Source organism: Watersipora subatra, chromosome 2, assembly GCF_963576615.1.
Source record: "Watersipora subatra chromosome 2, tzWatSuba1.1, whole genome shotgun sequence".
In the NCBI taxonomy this organism is placed as follows: domain Eukaryota; kingdom Metazoa; phylum Bryozoa; class Gymnolaemata; order Cheilostomatida; family Watersiporidae; genus Watersipora; species Watersipora subatra.
Genome location: NC_088709.1, coordinates 10,394,466 through 10,413,396, shown reverse-complemented (window position 1 = coordinate 10,413,396; position 18,931 = coordinate 10,394,466). Strand labels below are relative to the sequence as shown.

Genomic DNA, 18,931 nt, shown 5'->3' with positions numbered 1-18,931 from the left:
ATAGTCCCTCAGTTGTATAATACACCATACCAGCTTTTTGCAAAAAAAGTAAATCTCAGTTGTAAATGATTATATAATATATTTATCAGAGTAAATTACTTTTTCTAGAAAGCAAAGAGCATATCAATAATTAAATACAGTGGGTTGTGTGATTACAATGTGATATCATGACTATATTGAAATTTTAGTACAAGCGTTTGTGAGGCATTTCGAGGCTTCATATCAAATTATTTCAATTTAAGCCCACATTCCACAGACGCTGTGGAAGCAGCCAGCGAGACCATCTATCTTGTAGACAAAGTCATTTCCTGGTCCACACCTCGTCACTGTCAGTGGGTTGTCAACAACCCATGGATACCTGTGGAAACACTCTTGGAAAATAATGTTTTGCAGTCACTCAGATGAATTCTATGTATCCATAACTATTTTGAGTAAACCTGACATCTCTTAATGTGGTAAAAAAGTAGATTTTATGGCTGCCAACAACCGCTCTTCATCAGAGATAATAGTGAGACGTCGGCATCACCTCGATGACAACAAAAAAAGAGAAACATTCAAGCAGACCGTTTTATGAATAGTTCTAAAGTTTTATTTTATTTCACAATGATATAAAACAAGTGTCATTACACAGTATGTTGGCAGCGTGCCTGCAAGATTTACTGTCAGCAACCTGATCACTAATGTCACGACTAAAAATGGAGTTGTACCAATATTTATAAGCGGTTTTAGGCAACAAAAGTTGAGAAAAAAACACCAACAGCTGCTGCCATGCATAGACATATGAATAAGTTTAGAAATTGTTCAAAAAACTTTCTTCATACAAAAAAGATGCAATAATAAATTGGAAAATAATAGATTGGTTTTGAGAAACAGGTATTGTTAGTAAACGTCTTTTCAAATTTTTCAAGTAAAAACGTGATACCAAAATAAAATAATAAAAAGCTTGATTGTGCAATCTAGTATTACTTTTCCAGCACACCATAAATTCATAATTTATTAAACCAAGTTTAAAGCAGTTTTAAAAGAGTTTTAAAGTTCTTTATAAAAGAGGTAGCAATAAAGAACATAGGGTTATCGCAAGCAAAATTATTGATTTTTCAGGAGAAGCCAACAAAATTATCGTTTTCATGATTTCTCTTTAGCTCACTTGATAAAATATATGAGATATGTATTGTCTCTTGGAACACCTTCTTTTGGTGTAGACATTCTGTCAAAAGCTCAGCTGTTTTATCAAAATATTGAAGCATAGTGTGTTATAACTAGTTCTAGAACACTCCTTTTGTTACATGATCATTAAGTACTCACGTACTAGCTTTATGTAATCACTTCTATTGCACTAGCTTTATCAAATCACTTCTTGTGTGTTAGCTTTATTGCTTATATATTACTGATATTAGCTTAATAGTATTAGTAATGTTATCAGCTTTATTGTTCATTACTAGTATATCTTATATATATTTCTTAAAGTATGTTTTATGTCTGTATGTCGTGTGTCTGCATTCCGGAAATAAAGAATCCGTACCTAAGAAGATTTGATCTCAGACCCTACCATTGGTCAAACCGACACCTTACCCAATAGGCTACAGGGAATGAGTTGTTGGCTTGCCGATATGAGTCACTATATGGGAGCACATACCCAACGGCTCTGCATACCATGCAATCACCGCTAGTAAGTGATTGTCATTAGTTAGCTTACTAAAATTTTCCATTGGCAATCTGCCAGGCTAATAGCACACAGCAGGCAATTCTTATTACTTTCAAGCTGATTTTTAATACTCTGGCAACACCCGGTAGCGCAGCTAGAAATATATATTTTTCAAAGTATGTGTGTGGATCTGTGTGTCATTCCAGCTAGAGCTATAGTGCATGCTGATTATTTTACCAATACGCCCACGCATTATGATGTCCCTGTTAAGAATTATTTTTGTAAGGTTCAATTACTATATCTGGGCTCAAGGTCAACTCCTCTCACGCGGACAATTATATTATCTCCGTGGGAAGAGCCTCGACACTATCTCTCCGTTCGGTCAGACAAAGACAGTACGATATCTCATTTATACATTTGTACCAGTAGCGAGAGGTGCCAATATCGTTGTATTTAAAGTTCTGATGGACAGCTTCTGGTGGAACAGTAACCTTCTTTATACACACACTTCTATGCAAGAATTGTTATTATCAATTCTATGTATTCAGGATTTTTATTTTGTTTTCTCAGTTCGTATTAATTGTATCATTACCCAATCATCTTTTATTGTAATCGTAGCAAAACAGACTTAAACTAGCTATTACTTGTTAATTATTTCACATGTACATCTAAACCTTTTTATAGTCGTTTCATTTTTTAAAATTTATTTGACCTGCACAAAACATTTTTCTCATGATATGAAGTTTAAAAGTTGTTTGACAAAGTTTGAAAACCTTTACAGTTGTTTTTATTTTCTCTGTTAATTTATTTCAATTACACAAAACACTTTTCTCATGATATGTAGTTTGAAAGTTAGCACGGCAAATGTCGTTATATGTTAAATACAAATAAATTTTCTGCGCAAAGACTTTTTTTATTACCTGGGCATCGTGGGATATTCATCTAGCATAATCTAATAGTGGTTCAAAGAAACTTCAACTGATAATAGCAAATAAATCAACTTTCAACTTTATGGCAGGGAATTTTTAACTTTAAAAGCTTGTCTATAAAATTTGTTACTCTCTTTGATACAAACACATTTGTAACAAATAGTTTCAGAATAATCGTAAAATTTTATAAATAATGGATGAAATTCCTAAGTCCCAAAGTGGCTATGGACTTTAAAGAACAGTCCATTTTGTTCAAGTATTCATCTGTGAATCTTACCAGTCGCAGTTGTCTGCCCATGATCCATAGAGAGGAACCTGCCAGGTATCTCCTATGCTAATAGGATGAGTGGCATTGGTCCAGATTCCTCCGTGACTACCACATGAGTACGGAGGAGAGCAGGAGTTTCTGATTCTGTTTCCAGCTGCACCAGTTATTCTACAAGACAGTGAACACGGTGAGACAAAGACCATATGAACAGCAAGCATGTTACATGAGAATTGATGGAGTTTTACCTAAACCACTGGACGTTGTCAAAGAGAGGAGCATCACAGTTGTAGTCTCCATTAATAGGCTTTATGTCTGATCCCTTGTTGTCCAGTCTCCAGTCCTCAGTCAAGTTCACCGTGGCGAATGAAGTGCATGGCCCTATGAAAGTAAAAATTATTGCAGCTGGATACTTCATGAGTTGGTTTCTGCCTTAATTGAATGCTTTGAATGCAAGTGAATGTTTCCATCCATTATAAACAAAACTATGAAGATTTGCTTATTCAAAAGAAGTTTTTTATGCAAGATCTACTTTTCGTAATCATGCACGTTTGTTGATATAAAAAGGCACCCAAAAAAATAAAAACTAGAAGCTTAAAATAATTTCATAATTATTCAAGAAGTTATAGAAAAGTCAATTCATAATGATAGTGCGTCTGACAAATGTAGGTGATTATTTTTGTAAAATATGTTTTACCTGCACTAAACATCAACAAGTCACAACATCATTTTTAAATTCTCAAAAATAAATTGAAACTTATAATTTTACAGCATTTGTTAATGTTTGCTTGTGATACAATAGTGAAGGAAAATAACATCAATGAATATCATGACGATTGGGGTCTAATTCCAGCAGGTTAAGATAACTACTTAATGGCACTAGTTATTGATTATCTGCAAGCTTTGTTTTTGTTGAATTAATATTGTGAAACTATAAATTTGAATGTCTTATATGGTATTATCTTGGCATACTATTTATTAAATAGTTTATGAGTTGTTGTTGTGAGTTTATAAGTGTGGAGGTATGAAATATTATACAGCCACAAACAATATGAATAAAAATAAATATGTATGTTATTGATCATTTACAAATTTAGTGTATCTGCATTTATGTTGATGCATGTATTGTCATTTTGGCTGAAATTCATAATTCTCTATATAAACTTCTAACAATATATCAGAAATATATTGTTTTTGTGCAAGGAACTTGTTCATTACCAAGTAAACATCAAAACCTTTTCTCAAGTAAATTTTTTTTAACTTAAATTGTAGGCAGTTATTCGCAACGAAAAAAATGACAATAAAATACAAAAATACAAAGGGAAATACAAATAGAAATGCAGTACTGAAAAATTTAACTTATAGTTCTAATAATGTTACACAGTGTACAAGAAATGTTACAAACTTTCAACTGTTACAAACAAATGTTACAACTTATGAGCTGACTGTTGATATGTGATGTCATATCAACAGAAGGAGACTGAATAACGGTAAAGTGCAGAAAGACATAGAGGAGTGTGTGAATCTTGCTGAGTTGAAAGACCCCTTAATTTATATGAAATTGAAAAATTCATTACATTTTGCAGAGACTGTCTATAATCGATTAAACCCTAGTTGCTCAAGCTAAGTTAGATTTATAAACTGAGAAAGCTATAAAATATATTTTCAGGAGCATCATCCTTATAATATTAATTTTTTAAAAGCAGAATAACCATAGACTTACAGTTTTTATTTTCAATTACATTGCCCACAGCATGCATAGAGATTTTCAATTACATTGCCCACAGCATGCATAGAGATTTTCAATTACATTGCCCACAGCATGCATAGAGATTTTCAATTACATTGCCCACAGCATGCATAGAGATTTTCAATCACATTGCCCACAGCATGCATAGAGATTTTCAATTACATTGCCCACAGCATGCATAGAGATTTTCAATTACATTGCCCACAGCATGCATAGAGATTTTCAATTACATTGCCCACAGCATGCATAGAGATTTTCAATCACATTGCCCACAGCATGCATAGAGATTTTCAATCACATTGCCCACAGCATGCATAGAGATTTTCAATTACATTGCCCACAGCATGCATAGAGATTTTCAATTACATTGCCCACAGCATGCATAGAGATTTTCAATCACATTGCCCACAGCATGCATAGAGATTTTCAATCACATTGCTGCACGGTTTTATGAAAACAGTCCTTGAGCGCATTTATCGAGAGCAACTGTCTTGAATTGCTAATGCATACAAAAGTGCATTCAGCAGGTGAGTGTTTATGAAGCTGGTTCTCAGGAACCAAACGAAGTTTTAAAACAAAATATTTCTGGAGACCTGGTGAAAAGAATGGAGCCTAGGCGTATGAAGTTTAGATAAACTAGGTCAAAAGATCTGGAAATACATAGTGTTTACCATATTAACACACACACCACACACACACCATACACACACCACACACACCACACGCACCACACGCACTACACATATACCACACATACTACAGACTACACACACACCACACACACTACAGACTACACATACACCACACACACACACCACACACACACCACACACAAACCACACACAACCACATACACAACACGTGGCTTGTTTTATAATAAGAATTGTAGAAAATAATTTAAACCAAAGTTTTTTTCAATAATTAAGAACAAAGGTGTTGCACTTCAAATAGCTTCATTTACTGGTATATTTAAATTAGATAAGTTAAGATCTGCTATATTTTTCCAGGACAACCAATGTAAAACTTTTAATTCTTGTTTCATAAGCATATTTTTACAAACTTACCACCAACTGGATGCGTAGTTGTGTGCTTTTGTGTTGTTGAACTTGTAGTTGTGTGCTTTTGTGTTGTTGAACTTGTAGTTGTGTGCTTTTGTGTTGTTGAACTCGTAGTTGTGTACTTTGATGTTGTTGTTGGTCCAGGGGTGTCATCATCTTCTAAGCAATCTTTAACTACATTCAGGATGAGTCTTCTTACTTTATCTTCTGATGATGGACCAACCTGCCTCTTCTTTCTAGCTACAACACATTCATAAACTATCTGCGTGTAGTTTAATTCTTATTTGCTTATTATCTACTCTTACTACTAACATCACTTGCCAAGGGGGAGCAACTTCTTAGTTGTATTCATTATCTACTCTTACTACTAATATCACTTACCAAGGGTGAGCAACTTCTCTGTTGTGTTCAATATCTATTCATGCCATGGGTCGTGATCGATATTTTATTTTTATATTAATAAGTACAATAATTAAATTTACAAGAATACCATATAATATAAAATGTAACTTATAACGAGTTTAGTTATTTAGTTATCTTGCAGTGCAATGAGTTCGAGGAGCATGTACTACTTCAAGATGGTGGATGCAAGAAATATTTAAAAAATTGTAAGAAATAGAAATACAGAGCGGTTTCTTTTGTAAACTTGTTTTATTGTACAGTAGTACTCTGTGTAGAGTAACAATACACAGCGCTCTTCATGATGTATCCTGTTTTAAGATTGCACCAAACAAGCTGGTACCGTATATTATTCATAGGAAATTTAAAAAACGATATTGTAATAAAACCAAAGTTATTACTAGAAATAAATTTAGACTAAACAATAATCTACAAAAAATTGAGTAGGTAGTTACATTTTGCTAAAAATGAAGCTAAGAAGTGATTTTTATGAGATATTGTAACTTTGTATTATAAAATTTCTGGTAAGATTTTTATTGTATACTACATGAATGTTTTTATATATATTTCACAATACTTAATTGAATTTTAATCTTATTATCTGAACTACAGCAATATTTTATTTTATACATGGTCTTGAAATGAACTGTTTAAGTTATAACCAGAAAAGAAATGTCTTACCCGTGCAGTGTTCCTGAACAGCTGACATAATTGTGTCCACTTTCATCTCAGTGGTTGTTGTTGTTGAAGCATCCACCTTTGCCTGGACAGTCATAGCACCCACCACCACCATTAACAATATAGCGTAGACATTCATCTTGCGCTCAGTGAAAGACAAAACTTAGACTGACCCCAAAAGAGAACGACGCTGGTTTATATTCGATTACAAAACTGATTGTGTTGGAACAATAAGGTATGTGACTCCATGACCACGGCAATGGGCGGATCCTATAATGAACAACAAGTCATTCAAAAATGGGTTGATGAAAAGATCTACATGAGCAGTCAATGAATTCACACATTTTCAACATGACAGTAGAGCATTTCAAAATTCAAAAAAATCGCATTTGAAATTAACAAATACAAAAGCTAAGTTGAATGTAAAGTGATTATGTACAAATCTCACACGAAGAGAAACTATTATTTAATGATTTACAAGCATTAAAAAGCAGTATTCGTCGAATTTTCAAAATCGGAAAACACAACCTTATCACGTTTATTCACAAATAGGGTTTCAGTGACATGAGAGTGACATGAGAGTGACATGACATGACGAGTGACATGACATGACGAGTGACATGACATGACGAGTGACATGACATGACGAGTGACATGACATGACGAGTGACATGACATGACGAGTGACATGACATGACGAGTGACATGACATGACGAGTGACATGACATGACGAGTGACATGACGAGTGACATGACGAGTAAGGAAATCGCTCAATACTTAGTTGACTATTTTAGCTATCTTATGATTAGTTGTTTGTTGAAAGAAAGTGGACATCATCGCGGGAGAATATGGCCAGAATATCTTTTGCTCAAGACAGCAGAAATCAGAAAGCAACATAAAAGCGAAAACAACGGAAAGTAGAAATGGTTGCGTACGGATCTTGGTTACTAAGCAACTATTTATGGTGGTAGCTCAAGGATCTGAATTTTTCAGCTATTGTTGGGGTGGCTAGCAGTATTTGCTACATAAATGAAATCTAGTAATCTTACGAATGCTACATTATTTGCATTAATGGCTTGGTTAGTTACTTAAATTTTTGGCTTTGGTCAAAGTTGTACCCGTTGCCTGTTGTCAGTTTATACAAAGCTATCATATTATCATACAGAAATTACTACAAGTGTTACAATTACTTCGGCTAACACATTATATGGCCATTCTAGTTATCAAAGAGTATAATTTGATCTTGTACTCGCTGAAGCAATTAGACTGGACAAACAAAGCACCCAATGAGAAAGGGCGGAGACGATGAGTGTGAAAGATTTACAGGCTGCCAGTCTTTGTAATCTCACCAAGAAATCGCTAGCATATCAAAAGGTCTGAAATGAAGTTGAACACTCTTACTCAATGATAATGCCAAGACAATTAGGTCGGCAATTCAACCATAGAGTTGTGTAACTCAAGCTTTGCATTCCATCTGGCAATTTGACCATAGAGTTGTCTAACCTAAGCTTCATATTCCTTCTACCGAGTTGACGATAGATTTGTATCATAGCAAGTATTGCATTCCATCGGGCAATTTGACCACAGAATTGTCTAACCTGAGGTTTAAACCGCATTTTATAATTTCACCCCATGCAAATTGTTGTCTAACCCCAGCTTCATGTTTCATTTGGCAATTTGACCATAAATTTGTCTCAATCGAGTTTCACGCTACATCTGGCAGTTTGAGTATAAAGTTGTCCAGACCGAGCTCACATTCGATCTGGTAATTTGTATAATCCAAGCTTTGTATTTTATACAGCGCTGAAATCCGTGTTGCAAAATGGCTTGACTTGGCAGTTGAACATGTGTCCAAAGCATTGTGTACCAGGTAACACCAACTGCGGTTTTACAGCTGTTCAGTGATTTTCTTTTCTTAGTGTCCCTTATTAAACAACACCTCCTTATTCAAGGACAGTCTTGGGTCATGTTTGCTCATGCTAATTACTGTATTATTTTCTACACCAGATAAAAACGTTTTTTAAAATATAGTATTGCTGTATTTTGTAAAATGAAGATGCCACAGCTTTTATACATTTACTTGTAACAGTAGCTCATGTGTATATGTGTGCGAACCATTGGCTATATTAATCAACAAGTCTGTGCGCCACAAACAGCAAGTGCACTCTATAGATTGTACTTACTATCTGTGAAGAAGTGATAGAGTGTGTCTCACACGCATAGCATGTTTCAACGAGGTATAGATCTATACTTCCTAACCATTGGCTATGGGTTGCGACAGAACACACTCAACAAAACGAAACTGAAACTCTAATTCATCAGTAACCATACGCAAAAGTATCTACTTATGTAGTGTTTTTGCACTTTCCTTCATTCTTTATCCTTCATAAGGTCTTATCTGTCAAATAAAAAACTACTTTCAATAAGTTTCAGCCTATAAAATCAAAAGTACAAATTCAATAACATATTTAAACTTAGTCATAAAATAAATCTAGGTTTATTACAGAATTAGCAAAGTATATAAACTCGTACTAGTAATTTCAAAACACCTGTTTAGCATTCTACCAATTTTTTAGTACTGACTTAAAATTTATTAATGTATTGTTACTCACAGGAAATACATTTAAGAGTTATGATTAAATAGTATTAATGGCTACAGTACAATTTGTCAATACAATATTTTAATGGTGTCTCGGTGCGCACAGATTTAAACAGAGACACGTCTGAGCCTTTCATTTGCTCATGTATGATACACAGAAAGAACTGAATCTAGTTTTTTAGATAAGAGGAATCCTTGAGACTCTCTGATGCAATCAACCATCCTAGCATCTAATTAGTTATTGATTGAGTCTCACAGAGCATGCGTGATGTGGTGGTTAGCATTATAGACAAGCTACTAGGGGACCAGTGGGTTGAGCCCTTCTTTGGGATGTCTGGAAAAGTATTCAGTCTTTAATTTCTTTTGTGCTTAGAGGAACAAGTTTGGAAAAACATGAGGCTTGGCAATGGTAAACTGCCTCAGTACCCTCTCAAAGCAATACATATAGTGTTTAATTCAAGCAATTGGAAAATATGGTATGACAAACCTGACTTTACTCTGAAGTCAAAGCCTCATGTCTACTGACTCCTCTTAAAGACCCCTCCTTTAACTGAACAGAATCTCCTTAGATAATGTTGCAAAGCATAAGAACAATTTCTCTAAGCAATAGGTATCATATTTGCTTGAATCACGCTTGTTGCTACTCATCCTTCTAAGCGCTTGATGAGACAGAATAGGTTGTATTCTGAGAGTCTCAAGTTTTCATTGCGTTATTTAGTTTTGCAAACGTGTAACTAGCTTAGTTTCTTTCAACGCTGATCAGCTTCAAAGAAAAAATTCTCTGAAAGCAAGTGCATAAATTTTTCGCGTTTCAGAAACTCAGATCTATTGATATGTTTCATTAATCTGATGACAGAAAAAGAACATTGTTCAGCATAATATATTGTACTGCAGACCACAAGATTATTTTAAAGATGGTCTGTGTTTATTGTACTGTAGACCACAAGGTTACTTTAAATATGGTCTGTGTTTATTGTACTGTAGACCACAAGGTAACTTTTAAGATGGTCTGTGTTTATTGTATTGTAGACCACAAGGTTACTTTAAATATGGTCTGTGTTTATTGTACTGTAGACCACAAGGTTACTTTAAACTTTGCTTTTTTATGTTACATCCACTTATTCAGCAGACTATCAACGTTTCTATTGGCTACTCATTTTGTATACCCTGACTCACCTCTGAGGGAACTAATTTTAGTAAATTACATAAGATAGCTCTGCCATGGCACTCCTACTGTATATGATATGACTCTCTCTAACAAAACTATTGTATATGATATGACTCTCTAATAGAACTATTGTATATGATATGACTCTCTAATAGAACTATTGTAGATGATATGACACTCTCTGATATAACTACTGTTAATAATACATAGCATATATGATGCAATGAAAAAACATGACTCGCAACTATACCCATTTTGTTGCTTGTCTATTTTTGTAAATATGTTTTCTGAAACAACTTTCATGAAACAAATATATCTATATATCTATATATATATTTCTCAAAGTATGAGTGTCTCTCCAGCTATAGCTAATATTAGAATAGCTGTAGCTGGACAACGCTGGCGCACTAGTTTGCCGTACCGTCATTAGAAGCCTAGCGCTTATAATAAGCCTATCTACTAGAATTAATATTAACTAGAAATTAATTAACTAGAATTTTCCATTTGCAATGTGCTAGGCTAATAACAAGTGATGGGCAACTCTCATTACTTCCCATTGTTTATATGCTGATTTTCAATACCATTTTCCATTGGCAACGTGCCAGGCTAATAGCAAGTGGTAGGTAACTGTCATCAATTCTCATTGTTTATAAGCTTATTTTTAATACCCGGCCAACACCAGAAGACACAGTTTGTAAAGCTATAAAGTTCAAACATTTGTTTGTTTGTTTTATTTGTTCGCATACATCAAAATTCTAAACAAACATATTCTAACAATTTAAGCTTGAAAGTGAGAGATTCTTATATAATAATTATAATAATATACACTAGCTTTAAAATTAGCCAAAAATTTGAGAACTTTCTCCGTTATCATCAACAAATCCAAATGTGGCTAAAACAGAATTATACAAAAATGCTTTTTAACACCTATTTTTTGTAATAAGATTTGCTACTAATAGTTTGTTTAGTCAACATCTTTGCAATCTATTTTTACGCTCCCAAAATCATTGGTTTACCCAGACCTGTCTTTGTCCAGAACTATATGTTGTTGAGTCAAGAGACGGTCTGTTCACAATTATTTCTTTTTATCTAGTTGGTTGTTTGTCTGGTTAATACTGAATCATCAATATACTCTTTTCAAGTCACCAGGATACATTATCATATGTTGTATGTACTGAAATTCATACCTTTTTCTTCTCTTTTCATAATTGGGCAATATAATAGTAGTTATGTTAACATGAATAAAGAAGATGTGCAATAGATGTGTTGACGATCAACATGCTTCCCGACACTAATAGAAATATGAGCTGTATTATCTTTGACTAGATGCATGTAGCTATTATCAATAAGTGGGTGTTGTAGTCTGTAAAGAAATTTCAATAGCAAACGATACTGAGTGCGTCAATAAGTCATTGTGCAATGTAGGGAGACGCCGGACAATAGTCCCATATCTTGCTCTTTATAGCTAAAATTGTTTGTGGATAATATTTAGGACTAGTAGCAAACGATTCATTGAGTTTAAATTACGGAAATCCTTAAACAGAGTCTAGTTTTTTTTGTAAACCATTATGAATATTATATTCATAGTAAAACAATTGTTTTTCTACAAAAAGGTTGCTTTTTTAAATGTTAATGCAGCATTCTTTACACAGCAAGACTATCTAGTATAATCTCCAACACAATTATATCCATAAACTGAGTAATTTAGCATGCATTATACAGTATAACCATTTGTTTAAGAGACCCTGAGTTGTTTCTATATATACAGACAGAGAAAAAAATCTAAAAACTCCTACTGTTGTTTATGAACATTTTAATTATAGGATTGTTTGTTATTATTATCGTATTATGTTTACATTATTTCAGTGAGTTTGGGTATCTAAGAAGTATCTAGTCAATTATGTATCCATTTATTTTTATGATATGAATGTGCATGCATGCAGGCGTTAGTAAGTATATATCAATAGCATAATTATAGTTATTAGTAAAGGGGCGCATTGCTTGAGGGCAGTGTTTCTCAAATAATGGGGAACGACTCTCTCCCCACTGCCTATCGGGCACAGGGCTCCATCAAAGGATCACATTTGACCTCGAGGAACATAGTTTTATTTGTTTTTTGCTACAGTCTTAGAATAAAGTGCAATTGCACCTCCACTACATTGGTGGGGGAAGGGGGCGAGTCTGTGCTATGAGTGCAGTGCTCACAGCGTAGAGCAGGAGTATGAAGGTTAGTGAGCTGACCCTTAAGTGTCGCCACTGAAACATATTTGCCAGGAATAAAAAGGCAGGTAGAGAGATGGAGATAAATAAACAAACAAAAGTCTCTAGAATGCTAAGACGAGGGAACATGATGACTCGTCTTTAGCTCTTGGCTAAAGATTTCATTTTGTTTTTAATTTTAGGAGTACTTTTCAGATACATTTAAAATCTTTTCTGTTACAGTTAATAAAATCATCCAATTATTCTTTGTTGCAAGTTCGTTCATATTTCTTTCTTCTCTTTTTGATAATAATAATAATACTAATACTGCAGAGCTATAGTGAGTGGCTGTGGCTCAGTGGTTAGTGCCCAGGCATACAATCAGTAGGTCAGTAGGTCAGTAGGTCAGTGGTTCAAATCACAAAAAGTGTTGGTGGTGTTAGGAAGGGCATCTAGCCACAGTTGCTCTTGTACCAAAATCTCATGAGCGAATGGTCATGATAAATCCTGCACCAGAATACACCATTTGCAACCTCTAAATTGGAAAAGCTTAAGGCAGAAGAAGATTACAGTGCTATGCAGAGGTGTACTTGTAACAACCTTTTTTATTTATAACAAATTCATAAACAAATAATACTATTTATAGTTGCAGTAGGGTGTCACTTTGCGGCGATTACGGTGCAAGATTTTGTTTTGTCCTAAAGCATGAAAGACAGAAAATAATTTATAAGGAATTGTTTAATCTACAATAGCTAGCTGATCTGCATTTGCAGTTTACAATCTAATCTAGATTGTAAGTTAGATTTGCGTGTGTTTTTGGGTATCATTGATATAATATATATTGTAATATTACTAACATGTAATATTACAATACATGTTATTTCAAAGATACTATATTTCAAGGATATAATTTTACTAACATGTAATATTATATCATTAAAATACGGTATGACAAGAATGTTTGAAGACCAAAATGTGAAGAAGCGATGTATGATTCCTTAACAACGTACATGTATGTTATACCCAGTGATGTAGTGCTACCCTAATTCTCCTTAACTAAGTTATGATTAGAAAATTTGTGTGTTTTTTAAGAATAACTATAGTTAGGGTTAAAAAAATTTAGACTTTGCCAATTCTCTATGTTAATTATAGCTCTATTTCATTGATTCAAGAACACTAAGGTCATTATAGTAGACATTCAATGGCCACTCAATATAAAAGCAGCATACAGTACAATACAGTGATGTAATGGTCATGTAACATGACAAGATTGTGATCCTAATTGGTTGTCTACAACGAAGCAAACCAATGGCAGTCAGCATTTGTATTGAAGGACAAAGGTCAAAGGCATTGATTTTTATTATTTTCTCAATTTATTTATTACTACAGATGTGCTCATTTCTCATATCATATACATGATTTTGAAGCCCTGTAGGCTTTGGTGGCCAGGGCTTCGCCCCGGACCCCACTGGGGGGCTTACAGCGCCCCCCAGGCCCCCAAATGTTCCAACCGCTACTACGTGGCGGTGGAGCCACGTTGCGACTCTTGGTCACCTACATCCACTTATCTCAACTTTACAGTTATGGTTAAAAAAAGGTTAGCACTACATCACTGGTTATACCAAAACAGTTTTTAACGCTCTACAGGTTACTAATAAAAAGTAAATTTTCAATAATCATACAATGTCCAGAATTAGAAAGTATTTTATTTTAGTTCATGGTTTAACTGCCTGTCTGTGATCTTAAATGTGAATAAAGTGTTTAAAGTCATTTTGGTTTGTCACTCAGCTTAAACTTTAAATACTTGATAAATTTCCGACAAGTTTTCTTTTCACAATGAGCTTTTTTTGGCATTGTCTTATTTTTAAACTTGCCAAAGTATCGCAAACTTATTTTATATACTGCATACAATGCAGTTTAAAAAAGTGATATTGATAAGAGATATGTGTTAACAATGTAAAATATAGCATTAAAAGCTATTTTTGTCTCAAATTCAATAAAAACACCTCCTTAGTAGTCAATATCAATAATGAACTTTAGCAGGGGAGTAACACCTGCACCCTGAGTGTATAGACAACTCCGACAATAAGCTTACGTCAGCATCCACCTTTGTAAATCAGTTTTGGTTTTTACAATCTTACTACTAGACGAATAAAATTCAGGCTTCTCACTTTATTCAATCATAATATTGCTGTTTTTTCTGCCAGTTTAGAATCAGAAAATTCGGAAACTTGTAAAAATCTGGGAATTTTACGAAATCCTGACGTTAATACCCCAACTCAACACATGCATTGGAAACTCAAACATTTAGTAAACTCTTTCTGCTATCAGCTGCGTTACGAACACTTTGTTTTGCAATAGGTAACACACGAGATTAACTCTCCTTTGTACTTGTGCTCATTTGATAAGTTCATTATAACCCCTTCTTTTCACTATTCCTACACTAATATATAACTTGTATAAATGCTTGCAAAACTTAGCATGGCTATTTGTGAGGCGTTTCAGTTACTCAATCTATGTAATGGATGTCTGCATCATATTGGCTGTATCGACAACAGTGTCTGAGTGCATTTCGTTAGTCACAGGTGAGTTTTTGTGGATCTCCTTTTTGTTGTAGACATACAGAATAAAAGTTTTTTTTCCCATCAACTACTGTTGACTTTTTAGCTTACATTCTTGGTCTATCACATTTAAGTCCAACTGTAGTCTTAAATAAAGGTGAAAAAAACTAAATATTCATAGCAAAATTGGTAAATCATGCCACTGTCTTTTGACTCACTGACTTTTTCTATTATATTTGGGGATTAAAATTGATTAATTTTGCTAATTATCGTGTAAATAAAGGAATCACGTCTAGATTAAGTATTTAGTCAGACATTAAGTCTGACAAGCGTTAAGTCAGACGTTAAGTTGCATTGAGTCTAGTCAAGCAGAATCGCTCCTTTTTTAGTGAATCCTCTGCGGTAAGTAAGTGAAAAATTTGTACTAACTATTAGCGGAAGAGAAAGATCACTCGTCATTGGAAAGGAGTCGATCCTGTCCAGCTGCTAAAATATCTGTCTGATATGGGTATTTCAATTCACTCGACATTTCTTAAGTTCATATACAAAGTTCAACGACTTTCAACACTTTATTCAAATACTTTAGATCGAAGGCATACTAAAACTTGAATTGCACTTATGATAGACATATTTTAATAGACACAAAGCTCCAAAAACGTTTTTGGGTCTTTGGGCTCTTCCAACAATGTGGCCAAGTAAAAGATTATTGAGTAACATATCAAAGTGCTCCTTCTTAGTAAGTTTTTTCGTTCCTCCGCTTCAGAATAACATAGATATATGTAAAGTTGTGAAATAGCTCAGAAAATAGTAAAAAGGAAAAAGAAGGACACTGTTTCATATACTTGTATTTGTATTGCTCTCATCCAATTGGTAATAAATGTGTGGAAAATAGGAATTGTCTTATGCTGGCAAAACGTGTTATTATATCAAGCAATACGGTTTCTATTTAAATGTATGGTACCAATCATTTTTCAAAATGATTGGTACCATACATCCCAACAAAATATGATAGTGATGTCATCACGCTTCTGTTGAATGGTTACTCATATAATTGGTAACCGTACTCAGTTCTACACAGAAGCACAACATTTTTGGGCACCTGCAGCACTTGGCATATTAACTGATGTATCGCCTTTGTGCCTGACCTTATGATATGTGTCTGTTTGAAGTATGTAAGGTTTTTTGAATAAGCTGATAATACTAGAAGATTTTTACTAATAGTACTGAATATTACAGTTTAATCCATTGTTGCTAAATTAATAATTTCGATCTCAGATGGCTTCAGTGTACACCTGATTTTGTGGTTGTAATTAGGAATTGTTAAGGTATGCATGCAGACAATCCTGTCAGATTACAATTCATTAAGAGCTTCTAGCCATAAGCTTTCTGTCACCCAAAGGCATGTAATTTTTTTAATTGCAGCAATTCGTTCGCTTTGGCATTACTTTAGCGTGAGGTCTATCGCACTTTAGCGTGAGATTTACAGCTTTATTATCCTTCACTCACAGACATCATATATCAGATGTTATATATTAAATATGTATATTATATATTGTATGCAATATATTATATATAATATTTTGTAATAATATATCATTAGACAATATTTATAATATATATCATGCATAGTATATATTATATATACATTAAACATATTATTATCGATAATAATACTTTCAAGCTGAGAAGAAATCTGACTAAGAGATCAGTTTGCTTCATTTTCTATGGGCGGGTCACCTGTTTGATGGGCAGGTGAGGGAGGACTGGGTCACGCTGTGTGTTTGATGGACAAGTGCGAGTAGAGCACGACTATTTTGTTGTTTTTGGAATGTAGTTGATATTGTATTTTGGTAAACCATATTAAACTGCAATCAAATAACTGGCAAGTAGTATAATACAGTCAAAAATGTACTTCCAAGCATATTGTTGAAATGAGTACACACTAATAACAAGGAGTCAAATTGTTCTTTTTTTACAAAGAATGTATAATATGAATATGTATATGTACATGTATATACAAACAACATTGCAAATATGAAAAAAACAGTTCATTGGTCTAGAGCTCAAACCACACAACTGTAAGTAGACACTTGGCTAATCACAATGTTGGAGTGTGCCTCAGGCCTTTTTTTTCAGATTTTCTTTGTTTACTCTCCCCACGGTTGTTGGTTTCTATTTTATAGGTGAGCTGAAGAAATTATTCATTCTTAACAACTTAGTTTTTATTGTTTTTAAAGCTGTTATGAAGTAATTGAAAAACAGGTCATTGATGCTCGTTTGCGAATGACACTATTATGTATGATGAATCCATTGCATGTTCAACTGTTATTTTGTAGTTGTTTTCCCTACAGTTGATAGCCTTCGTTTGTTTTAGACTGAGAAAACAACTCTAGTTTTACTTGAAGCCTACGATCCATATTTCGAAGTACATTGATGTGGTTAAGGGTTGATGTGAAAACGTTGCGTAGTTTTATTGCCTATTTGTTCATCTGGATTTCAGCTATAAACAAGAGCGAGGTTGCGATATGTATTGAAGACTATGATTCTATGCTCTACTCAGATTGCGATTATATTCGAAAGGTATTATCGCGAAGTAGAGGATTTGTACTTTAAACATCTATGCTCATTGAAGCATAGATGTTTAAAGAAGCAGTGAAGTTGTATTTTGCATAAACCTCTGATATTATCAAACTATTTACGTTGTATTTTTAGAAGGGTCTGCCTTCTTAGAGTTGTGCAAGCAAATTTGACAGTGGTACGAGTTTTATCTTAACAGGCAGCTCTCAAGCTGTAATTTGATAATTGCATGGTAGTAGGTTTGAATAATTGAGATGACTTCATGAAATGTGCTTTGCATATGTGCGATTAGATACGTATATTTTTGCAGCAACTAGTTTTACGTCAACAACTTATTTCATTAATAATGACGGTGGAGTGTATTGCTGGGAAATCGAAATCCGCTCTTGTCGTCATCCTGATCTCTTGCGTTATCTCCGTTTCAACATAGATTGACGCAAATTGCTACTCTCAATACATGTTCAGGTAAGAGTTATATTTCTGCAAAATAAATCATATTGAGGAAATTAAAGAATCATTTTGTAGAGACAATGCGTAAACGGTGACCCACACTTTAATCGTCCAATAAGATTAAAGCTGCAAAGCCATGTAGCCCTATTGCGTTATAAACAGTTGTAGTTAATGGTTTGAAGTCTTGTTAGCAAAGAGCAAAACCTAGGCAAGAGAATCATAGTACATATTCTTATCATTTAGCAGATTTTTGTGATACTGTTTTATCAAAGCCAGTACTAACATAGATGTGCTGAGATACATTTTCTTTTGTATGTTAGACCATTCCTGCGTGTATAAAGTCACTATTGTTGGTCGGTTGAGTAATCATTGTTACAGCAGCTCAATGGGGTGGGCATGGCATCTGGTTTCTATACGAGCTTGCATCAAAAATTATGCTTACCTTGAAAACCAATATAGATAACGAGCTCACTAGTTACCTTAATAACTTTTATTTTTAGAAATTTGTAACAAGTGTCCTTACTATCACTAACCTGCATGGCTTGCTTATATGGAGTACTACTGAATGCCCAGCGTTGCTAAAACTTTATCGCTATAGCTGGACAAACGAATAACAGACAAACACTGAGATTTATTTATACATATACCTAGA

General features: G+C 34.0%; 2 protein-coding genes across 6 annotated transcripts in view; one reads left to right on the top strand and one right to left on the bottom strand.

The window, feature by feature from the left end:
* Positions 1-73: 73 nt before the first annotated feature.
* On the bottom strand, positions 74-18,837 carry LOC137388804 (oncoprotein-induced transcript 3 protein-like). 3 transcript variants are annotated; one of them, XM_068075255.1, is made up of 6 exons: positions 18,813-18,837; positions 6,728-6,809; positions 5,654-5,887; positions 3,088-3,220; positions 2,852-3,010; positions 74-358 (listed from the first exon to the last, which is right to left on the bottom strand). In XM_068075255.1, exons 1-6 carry the CDS (start codon positions 18,816-18,818, stop codon positions 238-240), a joined length of 735 nt encoding a protein of 244 aa, XP_067931356.1. In that variant the 5' UTR covers positions 18,819-18,837; the 3' UTR covers positions 74-237. The 3 variants fall into 3 exon arrangements, with proteins under 3 accessions (XP_067931356.1, XP_067931357.1, XP_067931355.1); XM_068075256.1 differs by lacking the exon at positions 18,813-18,837 and having other exon boundaries at positions 5,654-5,726; positions 5,757-5,887; positions 6,728-6,859; XM_068075254.1 differs by lacking the exon at positions 18,813-18,837 and having other exon boundaries at positions 6,728-6,859.
* Positions 18,153-18,931, top strand: part of LOC137388803 (anion exchange protein 2-like) — a 71,408-nt gene continuing 70,629 nt past the window's right edge. For all 3 annotated transcript variants that reach the window (XM_068075251.1, XM_068075250.1, XM_068075252.1), the window contains exon 1: positions 18,153-18,294. The gene's annotated coding sequence lies outside the window, so the exon portion shown is untranslated. The remainder of the gene's footprint in view (positions 18,295-18,931) is intronic.

Excerpts from the sequence above, each read along its gene's own strand:
- LOC137388804 (XM_068075254.1), bottom strand. The coding sequence starts at position 6,839 with ATGGTGGTGGTGGGTGCTATGACTGTCCAGGCAAAGGTGGATGCTTCA. Across the intron at positions 5,888-6,727 it reads TGTTCAGGAACACTGCACGG|CTAGAAAGAAGAGGCAGGTT; the intron begins GTAAGACATTTC and ends AATGTGTTGTAG. Across the intron at positions 3,221-5,653 it reads AACTACGCATCCAGTTGGTG|GGCCATGCACTTCATTCGCC; the intron begins GTAAGTTTGTAA and ends TTACTTTCATAG.